This window comes from Mixophyes fleayi, chromosome 9, assembly GCF_038048845.1.
Source record: "Mixophyes fleayi isolate aMixFle1 chromosome 9, aMixFle1.hap1, whole genome shotgun sequence".
Classification (NCBI taxonomy): domain Eukaryota; kingdom Metazoa; phylum Chordata; class Amphibia; order Anura; family Limnodynastidae; genus Mixophyes; species Mixophyes fleayi.
In genome coordinates, this window is record NC_134410.1 from 133,761,745 (window position 1) to 133,788,480 (window position 26,736).

Sequence of the window (26,736 nt, forward strand, 5' to 3'; positions counted from 1 at the left end):
TCTGTTTACCTTAATTAAATCTATTATTGGGAGATCTGTTCCCTTGCTAACAGTTAAAGCATGCATGTGGAGATTACTTCTTTAAACAATTAAACTTTTAACATTCCCACCACCTGCATCTATTCTAATCTTGAGTAGGATAACAGATCATAGTAGCAATTCTTCCTATTCCACTGTGTGTGTGACAATACTCACTGTAGTTACACAATATAACATCTTATAGCAGGACATTTTATGTCCTACTCTGTGCAAGTTTACTGTAGGTTTACCCTTTGCAATGCCCTGACCAAAATATTGGCGTCTCACAACCTAGTTGACAAAAGGTGTCACAAAAACATGAGAAGGTTTGGTGAAGAACTGAAATTTATTGAACATACAACGCATACAGTAAGATTTCAATACAGTAAGTGGAACAGTTATCACATTCCTGTAGCTGAACCATTACGCTTGACAGCAATTGGCAAAACTCAAAATAGGTTTAGTGAATTACGTCAAGTATCTATAGTAAGGCAATTATAACAAACGTTTAATCACTGACAGGGTAGGAGACAATGAGGAAGGATTTGCCTTTCAGTGAGGAGAATGTGTGTACTCTTTGCAAGTACATAGTAACATAGTAAAATAGTTGATGAGGTTGAAGAAAAAAAAAAAAAAAAAAGACACCAGTCCATCAAGTTCAACCTATTTTGGATCTCCTGCGATCCTGCACTTATATTTGAAATTGATCCAGAGTAAGCAACCGCCCATCTGTTTCAAATGTGAAAATCCCCCAGACTCAATACTGCAGTCCTATTTTTACCCTATATCCACTACTATCCTTCATTTTAATTAACGGTCGTATTCCTGGATACACCTTACCGCTAAAAATTTGTCTAACCCTTTCTTAAACATATCTATTGAATCTGCCATCACAACCTTCCCTGGCAATGATTTCCATATCTTGACTGCCCTTACTGTAAAGAACCCCTTCCTTTGCTGGTTGTGAAATTTCCTCTCCTCTAACCTTAGGGGGTGAACACATGTCCTGTGTATGGTACTTGAGGTAAAAAGTTCCCATGAAAGTTCTCTGTATTGACCCCTAATGAATTTGTACATAGTAATCATATCTCCCCTTAGACGCCTCTTTTCTAAAGTAAACATGCCTAAACTGGATAACCTTTCCTCATAACTTAATGACTCCATACCCTTTATCAATTTTGTCGCCCTTCTCTGAACCCTTTCTAGTTCCAAATTATCTTTTTTATAGAGTGATGCCCAGAACTGTACAGCATATTCAAGATGAGGTCTTACCAACGATTTATACAGTGGCAAAATTAAACTGTCTTCCCTTGCATCTATGCCCCTTTTTATGCTTGCCAATACTTTGTATGCCCTTGCAGCTGCTGCTTGACATTGAGCACTATTGCTAAGTCTACTGTCAACGAGCACTCCCAAATCCTTTTCCATTATAGATTCTCCTAAATTAATTCCATTTAATTTATAGATTGCGTTCTTGTTTTTGATCCCTGAATGCATAACCTTACATTTATCTGTGTTAAATCTCATATTCCATTTGGCCGCCCAATCCTCCAGTTTATTTAAGTCCCTCTGTAGAGAAGCTACATCTTGCTGATTTTATTACCTTACAGAGTTTAGTGTCATCTGCAAAAATAGAAACTTTACTCTCTAAACCATCACCAAGGTCATTAATAAATATATTAAAAAGAAGTGGCCCCAGCACGGAACCTTGAGGTACTCCTCTTAAGACTTTTGACCAATTAGAAAATGTTCCATTTATCACAACTCTCTGTTCCCTATTCTCTAACCAGTTTTTGATCCAAGTACAAATGTTGACCCAGTTCCCTTATTTTGTAAACCAACCTCTTGTGTGGCACTGTATCAAAGGCCTTTGTAAAATCTAAGAAGACCACATCTACTGTCCTGCCCTGGTCTAAGTTCCCACTAACTTCCCCGTAGAAACTAATAAGAACTGAGATCTGCATAGGAGCGAAGGATAATAAAAGCTTTGCTGTATCTTTAACTGAGTTATTCTCCGGAGTGTTAACAGTTAACTTTGTGGTACGCCCATCCAGTGTCATAGGGGAGGGGTATAGGGCTATAAATTGGATGGGCGGAGTTTTGCTCAGTCTTGGCAGATTTGGACGTTGCCCATCCACCTTCCCTGTTTTCGTTGCTGAGAGACAAAGGAGTCGGCTAGATTCTGTTACGATGGATATCAGCGTTGGAGGCAGGCATAGTTCTCAGCGAAGATGGATGGAGTATTTGCCGGAAAAGCAGTTCAGTCGACGGCCAGTGGTTGTTTGGGCGCACATTACGGTATTGGGCATGGTGAACCCACCTCTCTTCGAGTGAATCGGCTATTAGTCTCGGTTTCAGGTACCGCCCTTGTGGGTTGCCCTGTGGTTGCTTCCCGTATAGCCCAGAATAGGGGCGGGTTCGGTAGAATTGGGACGTGGTGCCCTGTCCAGGTAGATATGTGCGCCCGGGGTTTGATTGGTTGGTCCCCCACTTGAACCCAGGGGTTTGGTTGTTCCCCAGTGAGAAGTCCTAAGGAGTTCTGCCCAGGACAGTTGGGTTTTGCCTGGCACACGTCGGTCTGACTGCTTTATTCACCTCCACCATATTTAAATAAATAATTTATTTGTGCCCTATTTCAAGTCTCGTGTCGTGACTTTAAGGTTATAGTGAATAAGATAAAGAAGGTAAAAGAGGTTAAGGTATCAGACATAAGACTTTTATTTGATTAGATTAGATTAGTTTGACATGACCTATCCCTCACAAATCCATGTTGATTCCCACTAATAATTTTATTGCGTACCAAGTAATCCTGAATACAGTCCCTTAAAATACCTTCCAGTAGTTTCCCCACTATTGATGTCAGGCTTACAGGTCTATAATTCTCTGGTTGTGATCTCGTCCCCTTTTTAAACAACGGCACCACATCTGCTATTCGCCAATCCCTTGGTACTGAGCCTGATGAGATTGAATCTCTGAAAATTAATAATAGCGGTCTAGCTATTTCTGAGTTTAACTCCATAAGGACCCTTGGGTGTATGCCATCTGGACCTGGAGCTTTATTTATCTTAATATTCTCAGTCGCCTTTGGACTTCTTCCTCTGACAACCAAGTATTAATTAATGGCATGGTTTAATTTCCATTTTTTTGTATTACTCCTGCCTTTTGTTCCTCTCTAGTAAATACTGAAGAAAAGAAAGTGTTTAATATCTCTGCTTTTTCCTTAGTATAATTTATCAATTCACCCATCTAACTTCTTAGGGGTCCTATATTATCTTTTTTAATCCTTTTGCCATTTATATAATTAAAAAACTTTTTTGGGTTTGTCTTACTTTCTTTTGCAACGTGCCTTTCATTTTCTAATTTAGCCAATCTAATTTCCTTTTTGCATGTTTTATTACATTCCTTGTACCTACGGAAGGACTCCTCTGACCCTTCAGACTTAATTTAAATGCACGCTTCTTCCTTTGCTTTTCTTCCCTTACCTTTTTATTTAGCCACATTGGTTTTGACTTAATTCTTTTACATTTATTTCCCATAGGAATGAACTTATACGTGTAGGTTTCCAACAACATTTTAAAGACAGCCCACTTTTCTTCCGTATTTTTTCCTTCAAAGGCTTTGTCCCAGTCTATGCTCTTTATAGACTCCTTTAGCATATTAAAAGTTGCCTTTCTAAAGTTTAAAGTCCTAGTTGATACCTTATACCGTTGCTTCTGGAAACTAATTTCAAATGAGACCATATTATGATCACTGTTTCATAAGTGCTCCTTTACCTGAATATTCAATATTATGTCTACATTGTTTGTTATTACTAGGTCCAGTATAGTCCGGTTCCTAGTTGGTTCCTCAACTAATGTAATGGTCTTTTAGCGTGCTCAGAAACCTATTTCTCCTAGCTGTACCGCAGGTCTCAGTACTCCAATCAATGTCCGGATAATTAAAATCCCCCATAATTATAACCTGACCTAGTTGTGTAGCCTTTTCAATTTGCTGTAGAAGTTGGGCTTCCTCAATCGTACTAATATCTGGCGGTTTATAGCATATCCCTATCAGCAACTTCTCTGAACTTTTTCCCCTGCTGGATATTTCCACCCACAATGCCTCTATATTATCACCAATATTCTCGTATATAACTTCCTGAATACTTGGTTTTAATTCTGGCTTAAGACATACTCCTCCTCCCCTTTTATTTACCCTATCCCGCCTGAAGAGAGAATAGCCTTCCAAGTTGACTGCCCAGTCATGTGTATCATCCCACCAGGTCTCAGTAATACCTATAATATCATAATGCTCATTCATTGCTACTAGTTCTAACTCCCCCATTTTACCTGTCAGGCTTCTTGCATGTGCAAGCATACACTTAAGTCTATTGCCTCCCTTAGGTATTTCTTTTTGCTTATCGGCTATGCTTCCCTTTCCCCCCTCTCCACCCCCTTGACTCTTGTTAAATTCCTCCTTACTACTCTCAATGTCTATCCCATAAACACTTGCTTGCCCCTCCCCCCCGGAGCCAAGTTTAAAATCTCCTCCAACCTTCTAACCATCCTCCCCCCTAGAACAGCAGCCCCCTCCTCATTCAGATGCAATCCATCACGACAATAAAGATGGCAACTGACCGAGAAATCAGCCCAGTGCTCTAAGAATCCAAAACCCTCCTTCCTACACCAATCTTTTAGCCACGCATTAACCTCCCTAATCTCCTCCAACCTTCTAACCATCCTCTCCCCTAGAACAGCAGCCCCCTCCTCATTCAGGTGCAATCCATCTCCACAATAAAGATGGAAGTGACTGAGAAATCAGCCCAGTGCTCTAAGAATCCAGAACCCTCCTTCCTACACCAATCTTTTAGCCACACATTAACCTCCCTAATCTCCCGCTGCTTCCCTGGACTAGCGCGTGGCACAGGTAGTATTTCCGAAAATACTACCTTGGATGTCCTTGCCTTAAGTTTGCGACCTATGTCCCTGAAATCATTCTTTAGGACACCCCTTCTTCCTCTAACTCGGTCATTGGTGCCAACATGCACCAAAACCGCAGGGTCATTCCCAGCCCCTCCCAACAATCTGTCCACCCGATCCGCAATATGCCGAGCCCGAGCACCCGGGAGACACCACATTGTTCGGCATGCACGGTCCCGGTAACAGATTGCCCTATCTACCTTCCTAATAATTGAATCCCCTACCACCACAATCTGCCTGGGTCACTGAGTAGCTTTGGTCCCCTCTATGCTGGAGAGACCATTCCCCTGGTTGCTAGAGGAAGCAGTGTCATCCAACTCTACCAATTCTGAACTGCCTTCCACAGTATCTTCATCCAATCTGGCAAATCTGCTGGGATTGACCCAGCTTTCACATCATGTCCCATTGGTACATGCAGATGTGAGGCATTAGTAACAATTTCAACATTGGAAAGGGAGATCTAATGGTCATTTAAAATCTTCATGATCATCATTGGAAATATTATGGAGGATGCGGTCACAAAAGTTTTGGCTATTAACCCAGTCCCAAAAATTGTGACCAAGTACAAATGCACAACACATACAACCCAGCACCACCACCAATCCTGAAAGCAACAACGACAACCAACTGAACCTCACTGTCACTTCAGAACCAGAAACCAACTACCTGACTTTAGGAACCAACAAACCAACATTTCACATTACTGTACTGCAAGTCATGAGCGCTCATAATAAACCACACCAGTTTGCATAGATTTTTTTACATTTAATAATTGCCTTTGCTTTGTTTGAGAGGCATAGGAGGTGTTAAACACCTCACTTCTGGATCTGACTGTGTCCTCATTAATGGTGAACAATTTTATATTGAACTCAGTCAATTGAGTGTACCGGTGGCTTTAAGGTGTATCACTTGGCTGTTTAGAATTGTAGGTCTCTTTTGTACCCAAGTTTAGCAGAGTCATTGTAACATCACTTCAACAGACGTCACGCAGCTGTTGAGTCACCTTGCCTGTTTTTGGTACCAGAATTCAGCATCCTTTGGAACTCATTGTGCGAAACGAGAATCCCTTCCACTACTCAGTTTTGAAGACTGTTGGGTTTTTCTTCAGGGATATAGACAACTGATTGCATCCAAAAGCTCTGGCGTGGTGAGAAACCTAGCGTAAGACACAAAGTTCATATGAAGCTTTCTCCACTATTCTGGAGAACAATCTGTTTTGTAGGTAAGTAAACTGCTTCACCCCAGTATTTTCCAGTTTATTTTAAGTATTTTAGCATGATCATTTCAGTCAGGGTTCTGTTCTTCCATTCATCTACCCCATTTTGCTCTGGTGTATATGGAATTATCTTTTTGATGCTCTATGTCACATTGTCTTAAGTTCTCTGTTTTGTGTCCTGTAAATTCACCTCCATTGTCATTGTTACATAATTCTGTAATTTGTTCAATGCATCATCTTTGCTCCTCAGAAGACCCTATGTATCTTTTGCCTCCTGGTGGGGGTAATTTCATAGGACCACATGTCATTGTGTATGATCAAGGAGTCTTGAAGCTCTGTTCTTGCGCTCTTAAGGAATGGTTATTCTTGTAGCTTTAGCATTTATGCAACAAACAACTCAGCATTGATGAACAAACTAACAGCCTAATACACTTGTCACCTTGTAATTTGTTGGGGAGTCCTTTAGCCACCAAATGCCTTACAGAAGAGAGTCTGGCTTCCAACCCAGAAACAAGCAGCACATGCCTTACTGGTACTACCAGATAGTCCCATTTGTAGACTGTGACCAATTCCTTCAGTGGTGTTACCATTTCCATCTGCAAAATAGATGAGCTCTTTGTTATGCAGGTCAAGTTCTGTGAAAAAGTTACTTGGCTTATTAATCCTGAATCTATGCACCAATTCTGGGAAAGGCGACCTTCTGTTGCTTTAAAGGTTCCACGCCACTGATTTGTTCATGCATCAGCGAGTGCAGTTTTAATGGTCTGTTGCTCAGCTCTCCAAATAGAACAATTTTTATTTGTTTCTTGCATCTAAAATATACTTGTAACGTTATTTTGTGACTTTATCTCTGTGGCATAATCCTATAAACCTGGTGTTCAAAGTCCAGTGTTCATTCCTCTTCCAGCCTTATACCCAGGGTGCTAATCATGTATGTAAGTATATATATCAGGTAGAGTACACAGAAGTATGGCTACCATATGATTATGCTTTAAGTCCTCACCCAGTAACCAGAGTGGTGATACGGTCTCTAGCATCCCATTTATATGCTCCTGTATGTCCTTTCCTTGCTCTAGTCTCATGTGATCTAGTTTCCTCAACAGAAACAGCTTACTGTCTAAACTGATCCTTCATATAGCTTCTGTAACGCATCCCACTTGTCCTATGTGGCAGTCTCATGTCTTATGTGAATTAGCTGCTTATCTCCAACTAATACATGTATGGTAGCTCATATCAGTCTGCTTTTCTTATCCTATTCTTTGTTATTAAACTCTGGCCCGTCTGTAGTAACCTCCCACAAGTCATCTCTGGATAGCAGCATCTCAACCTTAAATTTCCACAGCTGATCATGCTTATTATTCCGTTTAGGCTGCTGCTGGTTCAAGCTCTGAGCTGCGGCCCTTTCACTTTAGTCCCTCTGAAGTGCAGGGCCGAGTTCCTCACATATATTCTGCAGAACTCACGGTACGATTGCTTGTACTTTTCTGTTGTGCAATATCTGAGCCCATAACTTGTTGCATATTATGCTACTATGCTCAAGCATCAACATGCAGGGAAGGTTTGTTGGAGAAGAAATTATATGGTCACCATTACATGGAGGATGACTGGAGAGAAGAATCATTAGAAAAGAGTGACTACAAATATACAATTTAAGAAACAGCGCTATCTAAAACAGTCACTCAAGTAATAAAGCCAGAAGCTGGATGTACATTTTCTGCCATATATTCTAAATACTACCGCATCTAAGCAATGGGGACAGGGATGCAGAAGACAGTGGACAAAATGTGGCCCTAGAGAAAGCAAATATACTGAAGCATCTGAAGGCACATTAAGCCTTTTTGGCGTTTGGTGGACCTTTGTAACCCCATCTATAATGTAGTTTATAGAGGCAGCAACAGTCTGGTAAAGGAATGATGTATCGTCTCCCCCACATATGAATCCTGCAGAACCTACATCACAGACCGGTCAGTGTAACAATCAACCACAGTTCTCCAACTTTACTCCCTTGTCCTATCTCACATATTGTTTATGGAATATAACAAAATTGTGTACGATGGGATCTAAAGATCTGTGCGCCAGCGAGATCCAGACTGAGGAGGGGGTAGACACCTACTCTACATGGGTAACACTTTCTGACAGACCAGCAAGCTTTGATCAAGTCATTTGAGGACTTGACCTTCAACTGAAGTCAGATGTTCTTTATTGTAGCTTCAATAACTAAACAGAATATATAAAAGCCCTGGGTTCTGGCTGTGGAAGAGAAAGCGGTCATGTGTATTCTGAGGCATACGGCCCATATTTGCCCCATCTGGCTACAGTCTACAGAGTCACTGTACAGAAAGGAACACATCTGGGATCCATAACTTATCCTTCAAGACAGGGAAAGGTTTCTCTGACATCATACAGACATTATTCTGACACATTGGGGTATATTTACTAAACTACAGGTTTGATTGGTTGCTACAGGCAACATCTCCAGTTTTTCAAACCCGCAGTTTAGTAAATATATCCCATGGACTCTAAACCCAATCCACAAAAGCTCAATTCAGCTGAAACTGGAAACATTCATCTCAGGGTCCATATGAGAGGCAGATACAGCTAATTTATGAAAGCATATTACTAATAATCAGTGCAAGAGAAGGAAAAATATAAAAATTACAGTGTTCCTACAATTGGGGGGCCTAATCTATTACATTTTCAACTCTTGCATATCTGAATAAACAGTTTTGTAGTGGATAGGGCTAGAAGAGCCAACAAATTACTGCATTGTAACATCGACAACACCACTGAGAACTTTAGTAGACAAGTATGTCAATTTCTTATCTTATGGGAAACGAGAGCAGTACCATGACATCGGGAAGAGAATGCAGAGAGATGGGAAGTTGCCGACTGACAGATCGTTGGATAAGCTGACAGGCAGCAGATCCCAGGAACACCTGAGGTAGAGGTAGAATAGGGCACTGTGTCAACCAGGAGAGACCAGTGCATTTCAGCCCAACTACTGTGAACCCCTTAATTGCAAAACCACAGTCTCCGTTCCCAATAGATCTTGGCCTCAGGTAATGCTATTATACTACTGCAAAACTTCTGCTCTAGTCTCTGGTGTATAATACTTCAAGTCTGAGAAACAGAAAGCAGGCACCCGCTGTTAATCCAGGATACACATACAACCGACAGGAGCCTTTCTATGTCTTGTCAATGGATGTAAATGTAATACCATTTGTATTTTATTGCCTTGAGATTTCATGTTACACAGACGTTTGACTGATTGGCTAAAGTGTAAGTCCACTAAAGGGTTCTGTTTAATCTTTTATTATTGCTTAGATACACTCTAATAGAGTGCATCCAACAGAACCAGTTATGAATATTTCTGCTACTCAAAGGGTCAGGCATATGCAGTTCCATTAGAGAGTACTTATGATAAGAAAGAAAAGACCATTTGTTTTATTTATTCCCCTTTATGGGAAAAAGCACTGCGATATAAAAAAATAGCATACAGATATAAATTATCACATGAATTTCACATACCAGTATTTCACGTTAATCTACCACAGCGCACAGTTGTCCTTGTGATTCTCCTCTCAGCGTTATCAATGCCATTTGTATTATCAGCAGACATTGCTTGACACGGATCATTTAAAGTCTCCTCCTGTGAGATGAACAAGACACTTAGAGGGGTTTTTGCCTAATGTTTAAAACCAATCCCTACACAAGAACTGGACCCTTCACACTTAGATTAATGCTATAGTGTCCTAATAATCATCATGTGTGGACCTATGCTGGTCAGCAGTAATACTCTATGAAAGAAGTAGGATTCAACACAATTGGAAATGACAGCTTTCTCCTAATTACACAGATGGCAGGGATCATGCTGCTTTGAGCAATAGGTGAGGGGTCCCAAGTGAGGGATCCCCACTAAAGTATTGTATGGGGGAAAGGGTGGCATTTACACACACACACACACACACACACACAAGGTAGATTATTAACAAACCTTAAACAAAAGTTGCAAATCGTGCTTTTCTGTAAAGGTCAGTAAATATCACACAAATGAAACATGGCTTCCTCCACTCCCTCATTCGGATTTAAGGTGGTGTCACACAGGCACTGTGAATGTTTACAGTTAGAAAAAGAAGATTTTATACTTACTTTAAATCCTTTTCTCTTAATCCAATGGGGGATACTGGAAAATTTGGGTATTGAGTGCAGCCAGGAGCAAGGGCTCTTTAAATCTTAGCATTTAAATCACAGCAGCCCCCCTTCTCCCTTCATACCCCACACCTGCCAGTTACATTTTAACTAAGCCCCACAGGACAGAGTAGGAGGAAACACAAAAACAAGGAGAGGAGAACAAAAGTGTAAAAAGATGGGTGTTCAGTGTCCCCACTGGATTCAAAGTAATTAGGATTTATCGCAAGTAGAAAATCTTATTTTCTCTGGCATCCATTTGGGTGACCCCAGAACATTGGGGACATCTCCAAGCTACCCTCAGGGGTGGTGCAAAGCACATTCCTTACGAAACTGGCATCCTTAATGCAAACACATAGAAACTGAGGTTTGAGTCCAGGAAGATGAGGGTGCTTTCCGTGCAGTAGAAGAGGAGTCATTTGAAAAATTGGGGGGAATTAAAGGTATTCCCAGTTTCTCAAGAACAGAAAGGCCCTCTTTGTGAGTTCTGACTCTGTATTTGGTATCATTGTGGGAGAATTTTAGAGATAATGGAAACCCCCAATAGTAGCCGATGCAATGATTCCTGAGAGCTTTCGTGATGTTAACAAGGCTTCAATGCTTCCGAAGAGTAGAGGGGGCTAGATCTTGAAAAATCTGTAAATTGTGGCCCGAGTACGGGATGACTGGGGCGTTGCATGTGGAGGCAATGAATAGTTCCTTAATTCTATAGTAGTGAAACAATTACATCTGTCCGGCTGGAGCATTAAGTATGGACTGAAGAGGAGCGAGAAGGCTAAGGGGGAGGCCAATGAGGAGGTTGCAGTAATCAAGGCGGGAGATGATCAGAGTGTGGATGAGAGTTTTTGTGGTCTCAGAGGATAGGACGAGTCTGATCCGGGCTATGTTGAGGAGATGGAAGCGGCAGGATTCAGCAAGGGATTAAATATGAGGGGTGAAGGAGAGAGAGGAGTCAAGGGTGACCCCCGGGCATCGAACTTGGGGAGAACAGGAGATGATGGAGAACCAATAGTGATGGAGAGGGTGGCAGGGGAGGAGGGATAAGTTTGGATTTGGCCATATTAAGTTTGAGGAAATTTTGGGACATCCAGAAGAAAATGGCAGAGAGGTAGCAGGACACATTATGGAGGATGGAAGGGGAGAGAACAGAAAAAGAAAGTTGTATTTGGGTGTTAGCATAGAGATGATACTGGAGGCTGAAGAAGCTGATAAGATCACCCAGTGAAGAGGTGTACAAAGAAAAGAGCATTGGGGCAAGGACAGAGCCCTGAGGGACACCTACAGGAAGTGGGGAGTAGGCAGAGGAGGAGACAGGGATGGAGACAGAGAAGGAGCAGTCAGAGTCGAACCAAGTGAGGACAACATCGAAAAGGCCAAAGGAGCGAAGGGTATACAGCAGGAGAGGGTGATCAACAGTATAGATGACTGCGGAGAGGTCCAAGGGGATGAGGAGGGAGTAGTGGCCTTTGAATTTGTCAGTTAAGATGTCATTAGTGGCTTTAGCTAGGGCAGTTTCGGTGGAGTAGAGGGGCGAAAACCAGGTTGAAGAGGATCAGGAGAAAGTTGTTAGAGAGGTAGCTGGTAAAACGGCTGTAGACTAACCGTTCAAGTAATTTAGAGTTAAAGGGCAGTAGAGAGATGGGGTGGTAATTGGACAGGGAGGTGGGATTGAGATTTGGTTTCTTAAGAATGGGCAAGACTAGAGCATTTTTGAAAAAACAAGGGAAGATACCAGATGAAAGGGATGAATTGAACAGGTGAGCCAGGTGGGAGCAGGCAATGGGTGAGAGGGATCTGAGGAGGCGAGAGGGGATTCGATCAACGGGCAGGTGAAGGGGGTAAGGACAGAAGTAAGGAATGTACTTCCTCGCTGGAAGTAGGGCAGTTTTCTGGAGATAAGTCCATTAGTCTGATGGAGAAGTAATTTTTCCTTCATTTTTATTGAATGCTATAAACGGTAGCTGAAAACGTTCACTGTGACACCACTCTTACAAACTGAGGCAGGCATACACTCAATGCCGCCAAGTGCGCAATAGCATCTGCCTGGAAACAACCTGAGCCCCCTGCTCTTCCCGAAGTGATTAATAGGAACTGGCAGACCTACAACTGTGAATATATCACAAGTATCACTAATTCCCGTCCCAACAAATACCGTGTCATGTGGGGCTTGTGGCTTTCATACAATGGTTCAAGTGCCCAACGGCTTTCTTGATGCACAGATTACAGACAATCACCCCACTAATGGTCTGCATGCTTGGCATTTCACGAGTCAGGCCGGGCCCCCCCCCCCTCCTCCTTTCCATACTAATATGTCCCTTCTTCCCCCCTAAATCCCTTCTATACTCCCCTTGTTCTCTCTTTTCTCTCTTTCCCTATTCTCTTCATATGTTTAATTACCTTAATGCTGACTGTTCCACAAAATGTAATCTTTATATTGTAAAACGGTCATAAAAATCCTAATAAAAAATATTTTTTTAAAAAAAATCTGAGGCAACATGGTTAAGTGAGTGGTCACAGCCTATCAGCCTATTTACCCAGAACTTCTCATTAAAGCTCCATATAACAGGAGAGGGATAATGTTCCTATTGTTCAGTTCATTACAAAACCCCAGCAGTAAAAGATAGATTTTCTTCCCCCCCCCCCCCATTTGTTGGAGGAGCCCCCACGTTTTACCCCCTTTACATATTCACCATATTCTTGAATGCGATATAGTCACTCCAAGCATCTTACCTGTTGTGTATGTGTGAACACAGCGGCTCCAGAAGTGTTGGTATCTGATTGGCCATCAGTTGAATTAGTATTATTAATGGTCCTTCCATGCCTGTTCATTTCAGTATACATGGAATCATCACTGTCTTCATCGCTGTCCTCCCTCTTCTCCTTAGCCGACTTACTTTTAGCTGGTGTGAATATGGCCAAGAACCCTGGGAACGTGAAGGCAGAGAGAAATCGTTGCTTGAGCATTTGGTACGCTTGATTATCCTTAAGTTTCTGTTCCACCAAGTCATTGAGAATCTCCTGCTTCCTACTAGAGGTCATCTTTTTTACATCCTCAACATGAGGCACAAGTTTAAAAGCACATTCTTCCAAATATTTCTTCTGTAACAGAATCCTAGAAAATGTTTTCAGAGTGCAAATAGAAGGTGGCAAATAGGCCATGCCGCTTTTTTCTACTGCTACTTCTACCCCTTTCTTCCCCTGAAGCCATTCTTTCACACTGGTCTCCTCTTCAAAGGAGATGTGACTCACATCTAAAACTTTCTTCTCGGTGTTCGCTGTAGAAGTCTGGGTGGTGCTGCTCAGAATTGGACCCGGCTGTCCACTCTTTGATAAATTCACTGTACCTATTTTAACATGGTCTGTGGGCAAAAGTTTTGCTATCTTAACAACAGGATATTTTCTGGGCATCAAGGTGGATGGACTTGATCTGTTTAGTAGACTTGGTGCAGAGGTGACAGCTGGCAAAAGAGGTCCAGTCAGTCGAACATCTACAGAAGTCTTTGCAGTACCTTCTTGTGATAAAGAGCTTTTCATGGCAGGCAAAGTTTGATTTGGACTCTTTCTTACATCTGGTGCGGCTTCTGAGATTTTACCAAAACACGCTTCATTTGTTGACATTTCAACAGCTCTTGCTTCCAATGATGCAGAGACATCTCCTGTGCTCTGATTTATGGTCGGCTGGGTTGGACTAGGAAATGTTAAAGCTTGCGCAGGAAACTGTAGCAAACCTTTCGGAGTAACTAACCAAGTCATAGAAATTGGGTTACTGTTGGCTGCAGGGCTCATCGCTGTGTGAAATACATGTACAGGCACTTGCTGTGAAACTGATGCTTGTGAATCTAGAATTGCTTGAGACTGAGAATCACTGGTTGATTTACTATGGAAACTGTCTGGGGCATTGGTAATTTGAGTATCGGGTATATGTTTCCCTACATCTGTCCCTGTTCTGATTATGGAATCATCATTTGCTGAGGACAACTGATTGTCAGCAAAATGGTTTGTTGAAATAACCTGGCTCGCTGGCAAGGAAACAAACGGCATGACTGGCCAGACACTATTTTGTGCATTAGGTGAAGCCATGGGAATCCCCATGCGTGGAGGCCGTTCTGTTGGGTTGCATTGCTGGTGAATTAACATCTGTGGTGAAACCAGGATGTTTGGAGACAGAACAACTGTATTTTGGTTAGCCTTTTGGACTCTTGATTGCTGCATTCGTTTTTCCTTCAACAATTCATAGACAGTTTTTGGCTTTTGTGTGGGACCAGGAGCTGTTACTTTGGGAGTAAGATTGCTTGGTTGAGAAACACAACGTTTTGCTTGGGGTTTTGGTGTGCTGCCAGGTTCCACCTGCAGACTAACAGCCTTTGGTTCTTGGGTGTTAAAAGAACAGGCTGCAAAAAAAATAGTTAGTTATGTACATTAAAAAAAGTATTGGCTGCCCTAAAAGAAATGTAAACACTAAAGAACTAATTTAAAAAAACAATAAAAATGCCAGGTTTGTAATTGGAGTACTATTAACATAATAATGTATTAGTTAGTCAGATAGGTAACAGTATACAACAAAATGTTTTCTTAGTGTGAGACACTTGAGCAGAACTTTATAACTAGTGTGTGGAAAGCTAATGACAAAGCAGAACAAAAACTCCCTCAAATTATGATTTGCAAGGAGCAGAACTGCATCATCCCAGCATTCTGGGAAATTGTATCATATACTATATCTCAATGATGTTTTTACTGCAAAAACGTCTACAGTGCCGTACATGACATACATGCGGTAGTACAAAATAAACAGCAATGATCCATGACGTATTACAAAATAGATGAAAAACAATACAATTCCAAGACCAGACATACTGATTAAACAAAAAATACACAGATAACATGATAATACAGATCAAATATTTACAGTGAGTGAGAGTGATGGTAATGTCCTACATGAAGTAGGCCTGGCCTGGAGGTACGGAGGGAGATAGAATAGTATAAGGAGAACACAAGGAAAGTGGGCCCTGCTTATGAGTGTTTACATCCAAGAGGGAAGGGGAAAACACAAATAGGGTGGTACCGACTGGGGAGTGGAGGTGGTAACAGAGACAAAGAAGTTAGGAGGAGGACTAAAGGTCTTGAATAAAGAAATAAGGTTTAAGAGCACACTGGAAGCCTTGGAGAGTAGATAGGGCATGGGAGATAATTCCACAGGTGGGGAGCACCCCAAAGACACTAAGCTACTATGGCACAAGTCCCCTCCACCACCTCCTCTCGGTGCTCTGCTTGGGACCAATCAGAACCCACTGCCACCATTCCTGATAGGGCTGTGGCAATAGATAAACCGGAGGACGCAGCCTACAGCAAGCGATAATGCGACTTCTCTTTCCAAATATAGATTCCACCCTTGTGCTTGGAAACTGCGGTGGCCAGGAATAGAGTGAGGGGAAAGATCTACAACTGACCCCTCACATCAGGAAAAGGCAAGAGCAGCATTTAGTATAATAAGTGTGTTCTAATATCAGAGCCAATTATACAAATATTATTTACAGAAAAGTCAATGGATTAGGTGCATGACGTGTATAAGAGAATTAAATGTCACAGAGCAAAATTAACTCATGTGTCTTAGTCTTTCTTTGCAGCACAAAATCACACAATATTTTGAAGACAGACAAATCCATTTAAATATAAAATGTAACTTATCAAGGTCTATTTTACATACATAAAGTCATTAATGAGATTTGTGAACCAAATGCCTATATACATTGACACACAAATGTTTATGCAAATTAACCATCAGCCTACTCAGTTCTGCACCATGTATGGTCAGGAATCTCCTAATACCCGTATAAAGCCCACTACAGTCATCTCCTCCTCTGCACTGACAGACACGAATATCACCAATATGTCCCCAATTATGACAACACTATAATCCACCAAGAAACAAAATTAAGTTCGAGTTGCAGAAAGTGTTCCTTCCTGGGAACATTAAATATCCTTCTAGTCTGCAGTACGGAAGATAGTATTTCTTAGGACACATATTTATGAATAATGAAATGACATAAATAAGCAGTTTTTATAAAATGGATATGTATAATTATAACACTTCTATATTATGATTTAATAAATGACGACTATCATTAGACTTTATCAGACATAAAGAATACTTCGTATTATGTATAAAACCCACACATACCTAAAATGCTTTTCGGCGATAGGAGGTCCTAGAAATAATAAATGAAATAAAAAAAACAAAAAAAAAACGTTAATAAACTGTATTGAACGGAGAGAATTAAATAGACCTGGATGAAACGTAAGACAGGTTAGCAACGCACTGTTCTCTGGGTACGATAGAAAGGTGCTGCCAGCATACTGAGAGTTGTAATCCCAGCAGGACAGCTATGGTCTGCGTAAACCTTCTAAAAGCAGTGGTCAATGCCTGATAAATCATATATGTCCGGTAAGTAAATACAATTTACTATTTGTATGTGCAAAATCAAAACTTTAATCTTTAACTCTACAACAAGCTCTTATATCGTGGTGTTTAGTCCTGCAGACACATTCCAGACACTTAAGATTAGAAGCAGTATAAGAATGGGAAAGGATGTAATTAAGGTCCTGCCTCCTGTTGGTAGAAGCTTATCTTAGTAAAGTTTGTGTCCCCAGACGGCTGAAGTAGAAAACAATTTGCTGAATGGTATACCCTGTGAGATACCCCTGCTCTTTAACTAGACAAGTCCATCTAGCATTTGCTGGTTATCAAGACTACCAATCAAGGAATACGCTCTCAGTTAATCCAGGATTTGCTGAATAAACCAGCCACTAGGAGTTTACAATCAGCTAAGGCTGCCTTTGCATTAGAATGTATATTATTTCTTTCTGCCTTCTCCTTTCTCACTGACACTTTCTGTAAGTTGTTATTTACACGACAATGTGTATTAAGCTTATAAACATATGGTAATTCCTCTATCAATGTAAGTTTTTCATCTCCTCAGCTCCTAGAGTCCCTTCACGTTCTTCCTCAAATCATAAAAGTCCCATCACTCAACCCCATGTCCTCACCTTTAACTAATGACAAGCAGTTCCTAAATGGTAGATTAGGTGGTGTATTGAGCATAATCTTCTGATCTCTTGGATCATCAAATGGCCAGCAGGGTACAGAGGCACGGGGTGCGGCCTGCAAAGTGAAGGACCGTGACTGGCGTATGCCTTGGGGGGCGCAGCTGAAATGGTGGAACCTGCCTGGGTGGGGTCCCTGGTTCAGTCCATTGATGAGCCGACTAGACTGGCTGCGAGTCCTAGAGGGGAATATAAATCCTCTCTTTCCTCTCTCTGCAAGTGCGCCTGGTCCAAACGCTCTCCCTTTGGAGACAGTCACCCAGGTTAATGAATAAGGCTAAACCAGAGTGGACCAAGACACTGGAAAGATCTGTTTTGGGATTGGCTCAGGTGTCTTCAATGTTCAGAGTGCGCATAAATGTTTGTAGGTTACTCAAGTTCTCCAAGGTGAGAATTCAGAAATTTCTTTGCAGGAAAAGGTAGAGTTTGAGTGACTCAGACCCAGAACACCCGATTGGTATTGAACGAGAATCCCTTGAAGGTCAGGGAATTGACAAACTGGTTATGACAGTCCATCAACTTAAGGATGGAATGAACACAAAGTGAAAACACAGTCTACTAGTGCAATGCTCAGGCCTACGCTGATATGGATAATAGTGTGGGTTACCAAGGCCATGGAAAAACTGCCTGATCACCTTTTTGAAGGCTTGCAGTCTGACCGACCTAGTTCAGAGTTGCTTCTGATTGCAGAACATAATAAAGAAGCTTTATAATACCTTGGTGAAATAACTCTGGATGCAGCTTTTACCAGCTCTATAACGTTTGCATTGTGTGTTGTTGCCAGGCGAGCACTTTGGCTCCAGTCCTGGATGCAATGTTGGATATAAGTCTTTAGAAGCCCTTCCACTTGAAGGTACTGTTCTTTATGGAACTGAACTTGACAAAATTATCTTTCAGGCTAAAGGAGGAAAGAAGTTCGGTTATTTTTATCCTTTCGTCCAAAAAGTTGTCCTTCCAGGGGCCAGTCCTTTTCTGCACATGTGGGACAGCAGAGGGGACAATAGGTCTGGGTGACCAAGTTCCCAGGGTCTAAGTCCACTAACAAACTGCCGGATCCAGCTCAAGCTGTGGTGGGATCACTTTTATGTTGGTCAGACATGTGGAAAGCCTCCTACTCAGACCTGTGGGTAACAGACATTATGGAGAGGAATTACACATCATGGGCCTTCAGAGCCACTGCTAAAGATATTTTCTCACCGGCCTTCTCAAGGAAAAGGCAAAATGGCTGGTGCTCAGGAAGGCAATAGCCTCTATACTTTCTTCACAAGAGATTACCAATGTCCCAGAAGATTCTGGAGTTTACTCAAACTTCTTCCTTTCAAGAAGCCAGCCATTTCCGTTTGGATGATCTTGAACCTGAAATTCTTGAAAACCAAGCTTAGGGTGGATAGGTTTAAGATATAGTTCCTCCGATCAGTCATTATTGGCATAGAGGTGAACAAATCTTTAGTGTCCATAGACATCAAAGACGCATATTTACATATTTCAACTTGAAAGGGGCACGACTGCCTACTCAGATTCACAGTACAGGACTCACCTTCTGTTTGGTCTGGCCACTGCGCCACAAATCACTATTGTGCATGACTTGAATGATCTTCTCAAAGCAGAGTCTGCCACTTTACTACAGTCTCATCTGGTCCAGACAGCCCAGGTACTAGAATCACATTGGTGAATTTTTAGTTATCAAAACTCCAATCTGGTTCTCAATCAAATTATGGCGTTTCTGGGCCTAGTTTTCGATACAAGCGTGCAGAGTCTCTTCCTTTTCGAAGACTAGATCCAGACCCTCCAGGTACTGATGCGTTCTGGACCTCAGACATCCATCTCTGCATGAAGTTGAGGGGGAAAATGTTTTTCACCTTCTATGTGGTTAAGTATGCCAGGTTCCACTCTTTATTGTTTCAGCTAGACCTCTTTAGAAAATAGTCAAGGTCCAATCTTCAGTTGGCTTGTCAGCTCATCACATTGTCACTAGAGAAACATCTGTGTCTCAGGTGGTGTTTGAGGGTGGATAACATGAACCAAAGTAACCCACCATTCATCCTCAATTGGAACATAGTCACGACAAATGCAAGTCTTCAAGAATGGGGTGCGGTGATGTTGCACCTTAGTTTCCAGGGTCCAGTGCTGAAGCAAAGCTCCCTATCAATGGCCTGGAGCTTAGAGCACGGGTGAATGTTCTGTCAGGGGCTCAGTCTGCATTCATACCAACAATGCCACAGCAGTGGCATACATAAAGGGGGAACCAGGAGTAGCCTAGCAATGAGAGAGTCTTCTATATATTGACATGCCCGGAACACTTTGTGCCAGTAATATTCAGAAGTATACATTCCAGGTGTGGAGAATTGAGAGGTGGATATTCAAAGCAAGTATTCCATACTCCCAGGAGGGTGGTTTCGACATTCAGAAGTATTTAGTCTGCTAGTGCAGACATGGGACCAGCCAGATGTTGATAGGATGGACTCCCGGCTCAACAAGATACCCATATTCAGAACCAGGGATCTGTTGCCATCCTTAATAGATGCCATGATGGTCCGTTGGATGATGGTGATCATTGGGATTACAGATTATCCACGAAGAGTCTGGTACACAGACATTCTATGCAAGGCAGCAGGTCCAGTGTGGCAACTTCCTCTGTCACAACACTTTGTCATCTGGCTTTAAAGGTGTGGCTGTTGGAGCAATTATCTTGAGAGCCAAGGGGTTGTCTGAAGTCATTATACAGACCATGATGAAATCTAGAATGCTTGTTTGTACATGAACTATCAGAGTGTGGAAGACTTATCTTGTTTGGTGTGAATGCAGAGGAGGGACTGGACAGTGGACTTAAGCTTAGTTCTCTTAGGGTTCAGGTCTCGGATTCAGACCTCCTTTCAGGGGGTTTTGCATATCCAGCCTCTATATGTCCCTCCAACAGTACCATGGTATTTTCACTTCATTCTTTCAGCTCTTCTGCTCCTTTCCTTTGAATCTTTGACTATTTAGCTGAAGTATTTAACTTGGAAAAGGACTTTCCTTCTAGCCATTTCTACAACTAGATGGGTTTTTGATTTGGGGGCCCTGTCTTGCAGGTGTCCTTACTTGTTATTTCACGAGGACAGGGGAGTCTTGCACACAACATCATAATTTCAACCTGAGGTGGTGTCAGGCTCTTCTGGTGATCAGGAACAGCTGGCTCTCTGTTATGAGGTCAAAGGACCAACACGCTGCTGGCTCTCTATGACGCGCAGAGGTGGGGCTAGCTGGAAAAGACTATAGCCAGATGGATCAGACCCACTATTCTGCTAGCTTACTCTAGTTCTGGTCAGCTGATTACAGAGAGTGTTTCAGTTCCCTCCACTAGATCAGCGAGTGCTTCCTTGGTGGCACGTTACTGGGCTTCTGCCAAGCAGCTGTGTCGGGGGCCACCAGGTTTCGGTCCACACTTCTACCAGATTTTATCGGTTTCACGTGTTCATGTCCAACAAGGCTAGCGTTGTACAGAAAGTGCTGTGTCTGAGCGTTCCTCCCCTAGGGACAGCTTTGGAACACGCCCAAGGTAGCCGATTCCCCAAGATAGAATGCAAGAGAAGGTATTTTGTACTCCGTTTCGCCGACTCCGTCTGGGGGACACGGTGTTCCCACTGTTTCTGCTCAGTTCTGTTTGTTTGGACTGTGTTTGGTGTGTTTACCCGATCCATTGGGGCTTAGCAAGTTATGAACTGAGGAGCAACGTGGTTGGGAGAGGACTTGAATATCAGAAGTTTTAACTATTAATCCAAAAGGTAGCAGAGTCCCCCACATGGATTTGAATAAATGGATTTAATGTGGAGTACAAATATTTTTTTTCTCCACCTTTTTTGTTGCTCAACACTGCAGTGATGGGGACAAGAGGACTAGAGATACTGCAGGAGTGAAGCCGTAATATTCCCTTTTTACCCTTCACAACCAAAGTCCACTTGAAGTGGCATCAGGCAAGCCTAGAAGGTACAGGATACCTTCTGGTCATGCTCCAGGTGACTTATGGGGCATTCTCTCAATATGATACAATAAAATAAAGGAATAAGGCTGTATTTTCTCATCTATCCATCATACATTCCATAATATGGCTTCCTATGGCCTTCCCTTTAGTTCAAAGAGTACACAGAGTAGAAAAGGTTCAAATCACAAAGCATTTCATGTCAGTTATACCTGATATACTATTACTCTACACCATTTTGTCTGTGAAATATAAAAACAAAGAAACACCATTTTGAATAGGTATATGCTTACAGATTTTGCAGTCTTTTGACCCATTTTTATTGAGCAACTTTTGATAGTTTTAAGAAATTCAGACTCTTTAAATTTCCTCAGACGGATCATTTGCAAGCAGCCTTCTGCATCTATCTGGAACAACTGAAACAGAAGCACGGGAAATGGAATTCAAAAACTATATTAGTAGTAAAGTATGTTTGTTATAGACCTCAAAACAGCTAATACAATAAAAGAACATGAAAACTGAAACATTAAATGTAAAATAGTAAAAGAAAATGTAAGTCTAATGTGATCTGTAGGACATTTGTCAGCTAATAATCCCCTCCAAGTGCCAAAACAGCCCTTTCAGTATCTAGATATACAACAATCTGTCCCAACACTGTCATCTTTACAATTATCAATGTTTAAAAATATTTGCAGATGAACCTACCACAATATGACAAGTTCTGACAAAACTGAGGACAATTACTTTCAACGATGATTAATGTGCCTTCATTTGATACAATTTAGAGTTTTATTATTTGTTTATAAACAAAAAAATAAGACTAGGAAACTGCTATGTTTTTTGTTCAGTCAGAGAGATGTTATTAAGTCTGAGGATAAATCTTATATTAATAAGTATATTATAATTAATAATATTATATTAATCTTATATTCTATATTAATTATAGTGACATAATGATAAACATGATGTAAAATATATTTGGATATAAAATAAATAAGTGTAAAAATATGGCAGACACCAGAGCGGCCTCCTGAATTTCAGAGGTTGTGGACATCAGTACTCGGACGCTCTGCTGGTTCAGTAGGTTAAGTGACTGCACTATGGAAGGTTCTATTAAAACTAGGTAAAAACCATAAATAGAACCAAACTCCGTACCGAACAAACTAGAGTTATAGGAGCCGACACCCTACAAATGTGTATATTAGTGACCCCACAGACTCACTTGGATTAGCAGGGTGAACATAGGGGTACTGGTTACTGTCACAGAACGAAGCTTCATTCTCATCACATCAGCTGAAAATAAATTATTATTATTAGTCCTTCGGACAGAGAAAGGGTGAACAACACATTTAGCATCACCGTGAAATAACGCTAACACTAAACTGTTACTCATAACACACATACGCTACTTAGATATGCTAGTTTCAATGTCAATAAACATCAGAAATTTGCATTAACTTACAAACCGTTATCCAAATCCCCTACAAACGGGAGTACACTAGTTTTAAAGAACTACTCCAGCAAATGTGCAAAAAGAAAAATGTGCAAAAAAACTTACAAAAAAAAAAAACAAAAACAAAAAAAACAACCAAACAAAACATATCCTCCTAACTAGCAAAAATCATGGTGTCCACGTGTCAAGGACCTTCAACCTTCTTGCTATTAACACTCTTGCCTGAGCCAGTTATGTTCTCTAGGGATAGACACCTTGGAAAAATGTGAAATTATACAGTGAGGAGTGTAACGATTACGCTGATTGGATGAACCGTCATACCGTGGAGTCAGCGTTCTCGAAACATTTCCCTGGGAGCTTGTGGTTTGTGCTGGATGCAGGGAGATCATTGTGCTGTAAATTATATGGGTATTAGAATTCACAGATAAGTCCTGTGACCACATACAAGTACAGGGCAGTAGGCTGAGAAATCTGAGGTCACTTATAGCTTATTTGTTTCATTTATAGTAGGGGACGCATTATTCCTTATAATACACAAGTTTTCCCAATGAACATAGAAGTGATGACATCAGAGCTCACTATTTATATGTATAGGATTTTTCTTTTACATATATTAATTTTTGTATGATCACAGATTACGGAGCATGTGTCAGAACAGTGACAGGTGCGGACTGAAAGCACAGAATGTTCTCATGTATCTAATTTCAATTAGTCTTTCAGGACAATTAACAATTTCTAAATCTGGTCCATAAAAAAAATTCAATTCAGATTTTGAAGTTTACCCTGTGTTCTCCTTTTCCAAGGTGTTCCACAATTTGTTGATAGGGGAAGAAAGACATTTCCCACCCATGGGGTCACAGCAAAAAGAAGTTTTTTGTCCATAGAGCCTCTGTACATCTGAGACATTGAAAACCTAGAAAAAGATTTGTCCAATTCCTCATTCCCAGTGTTATCCATCCCAGACTCTGCTGAGCACTTTGTATGCTTCCGTTTCAGCCGCTGGACCTAAAAACAACAGTAACAAACTTACATGTAACTAAAATCATGTATTCTTGCAAACAGCCTCTCAGTGGCCGCAGCTGGAGGGACTGTGAATGGTCAGCACAAGAGATGGCCACTCCCACAAGGGTCAGGTAAGTTCTCCACTTACTTAGTGGGAGGCTAAGTGTAGAAAATGAAAAGAAACATGAATTCACTTGGAACCGGAGTTAAAGTTGTTCAGAATATATTCTTTTATTTTCAAATTTTGTTATAGCTACAATGATCAATAACCTACTCAGGCAACTTACACTTTCAGGAGATTTCTTTTGGTAACAAATTGATATAAATATTTTTTCTTTTTAAAGCATGTGTTACAAGCTGAAGGCAGCTATTCTGTTGGCTGATAAAATACACACAAGGGGGTAAATGTATGATAGTACGATTTCTGCAAGTCACCGGAAATCGGCGACTTTGCAGGTAAAATTTAAAGCGGCGATGGCTTGTAAAGGCAAGTTTGCCTTTACAAGCCATCGCCCTGTCGAAGTCAGCAAATTGGATAAAGTCATTTCAATTAAAGTTGAGCAAACTTGGTTGTCTTTGTCTGAAAAGATGCATACTGTACGCTACGACGTACAAGGGCACGCTACGGCGTGAAAGGGCGTACGCATCCACTACACGTGGCAGCAACAGTAATTGGTCTTTTACCATACATTCGCACAAACACACATACTAATAAAATAGTACACATTAATGGTAGTTGCAACACATAGTCAGTTATGTCGAAATATAGTAGTATTTATATGTTATATTAGAGTTACATGCATATTAGTGAAATACACGGAACAGGTTGAAGGAATCATATCATGAGTGGTATCATAATAAACCTCTTTACATATCCTACTGTTTGGTTCACTCTGCGAGGGAATCGCAGAGTGCATACGCAAGTTATGAATGATAGGGAATTATGAACTACTTAAGACTAAGGAATCTTGGCGGGAAGAGCAGAGCATACCCCCTGCAGAGATGACCCCCTCCTTTGGATTCCTTAGGATGAACCAGCCAATGATTGACAACCCCTTGGACCTTCCTGAAACCTGGACCAATAGATGCAAGCTATACCATCTTCATTGTATTACTGTATTTCTGTGTGCATATAAACAGCAGCTCCTCATCTAGTGTTCAGACATCTTGTCCCCAGACTTCAGGATTGAATGCTGCACACTGGATCCAGAGCGCCTGCGATAAGTACCGGCTGTATTTATTATCACTACGCTTGAGCATATTATTCAACTATTTGCGAATAAATCTTTGTGCGTTGGAAACACAAATCGAGGTTCGACAATCGTTATTGGTTAGCGACAATACGCACATAACAGCCCCTTTAAATTTTCACTGCAAAGTCACCGATTTCCGGCGACTTGCAGAAATCGGACTATCATACATTACATTTACCCCCAGAACTCAGCAGGACTAATTCCTACTGAATTCAGAGGCAAAAGTGGTGACACTGGTTCCAAGGGAATTCATAGGCTCTCCACCCTCTGACCAGTGCTGAACATGCCAGCACCTTAAGAGTTAATCCCATAGGAGACGTCGGCACAGTGCACCTATATGTTAATGTACAACTGTATTTAATAAAAATGTCTTTATTGTTTGTTTTATTTTAACTTCTACTGGTTAAGAGGGGACTGGACCAATGCGGTGTCAGGGGGTCCCCACTGGGGGATTGAAGAGCAGCAGCTCAAGACACCTTTCTAGTAGATTGTAATGAAGCCTGTCGGTGTACTGCCCCCTGGAGGTATTAGGGAGCACTGAATTACCCCAAGACCCATGTGCAGTGTATTCCAGCTCTGTGCATCATCACTACCTCTTAATGCTGCCATTCTACCACTCAATGTCCATTACCTGCCATAACCCTGCAACCACCAGATAAAGGCTAACTCTCTAATCGGGTCTGTCCTGTGTTGAACCCAGAACCTTGTGTCAATAGCTCTGCCTGATACCTTGCTGTCCTGATCCAAAGTATGCGGGCAAGGGGAAACGGTCACCAGGAAGAGGTGCTGCAGTAGCAGCTGTACCAGCCCCCCTCTATAAGCAGCTCCAGGTGCTGGTGAAGGACCCTGGGCAGTGACTACTCTCCTGCAACTAATCTGCTACTTCTTCCAAGTACAAGGAAACCAACTATATATTTACCTACTTCTTACTAAACAAACACTAACTAAGCATCTAAGTGTTTGATGGTATTAATGCTAGCACTGGCTTCATTTGGGTGCAGTGCTAAAATGCAGTTTTATAATTTGTTTTCCAATTGGCCTCTGATATGTACATTTAAGTTTGCATTTAATAGTCAGGATTGTACTAATCTTGGAGACAAATTCTTTGCAGGAGGTTTGTTTACTGCACCTGTTTTTCCCGGTAGCGTTTCATGTTCTGTCTCAGAACTTTGCGGACATCATCTTCCCCGATCTGTAGCAGCCTACACCCACTATCCACAGCCTGGGGAGACATGAACAATATTTTTACCAGACCTCTCACAGTGGAACATATTAATATGCTGTGGGAATAACACAATTACAGTTACTATAGGAGGAAAATGTCATGCAGATTATTCCAGACTCTCAGTTAATGCTTTTAGTCTATGAATGTCTAGCACTCCCCTATGACACACAAACCTCTGCGTTTCATGTACAACGTTTGTCTGTCTTTCCTCTGCAGAAAGTGTGATGGTTTGTACCATGAAACAACCAATGTATGCTCCTTGGCCACTTAAAGCGCCCACACACAATTTTGTCTTACTATATTCAATGACATATTACAATTATTGCTACATGTGGATCACAAGAAATCCAATGCAAAGATCTTA

At 41.4% G+C, this 26,736-nt stretch overlaps 1 protein-coding gene across 4 annotated transcripts in view; it reads right to left on the bottom strand.

Moving 5' to 3' along the window:
* The window catches only part of SNAPC4 (small nuclear RNA activating complex polypeptide 4), a 66,035-nt gene that overhangs the window by 3,703 nt on the left and 35,596 nt on the right, over window positions 1–26,736 (bottom strand). For 2 of the 4 annotated variants that reach the window (XM_075185844.1, XM_075185843.1), the window contains 7 exons: window positions 26,277–26,369; window positions 23,675–23,897; window positions 22,662–22,732; window positions 21,733–21,855; window positions 16,559–16,586; window positions 13,111–14,771; window positions 9,721–9,841 (listed from right to left, as the gene is read on the bottom strand). In XM_075185844.1, the coding sequence (XP_075041945.1) occupies window positions 9,728–9,841; window positions 13,111–14,771; window positions 16,559–16,586; window positions 21,733–21,855; window positions 22,662–22,732; window positions 23,675–23,897; window positions 26,277–26,369 (2,313 nt within the window). In that variant the 3' untranslated portion in view covers window positions 9,721–9,727. Of the gene's footprint in view, window positions 1–6,631; window positions 6,789–9,038; window positions 9,129–9,720; window positions 9,842–13,110; window positions 14,772–16,558; window positions 16,587–21,732; window positions 21,856–22,661; window positions 22,733–23,674; window positions 23,898–26,276; window positions 26,370–26,736 lie in introns of all 4 variants that reach the window. The other 2 variants (XR_012678995.1, XR_012678994.1) reach the window with 2 other exon arrangements.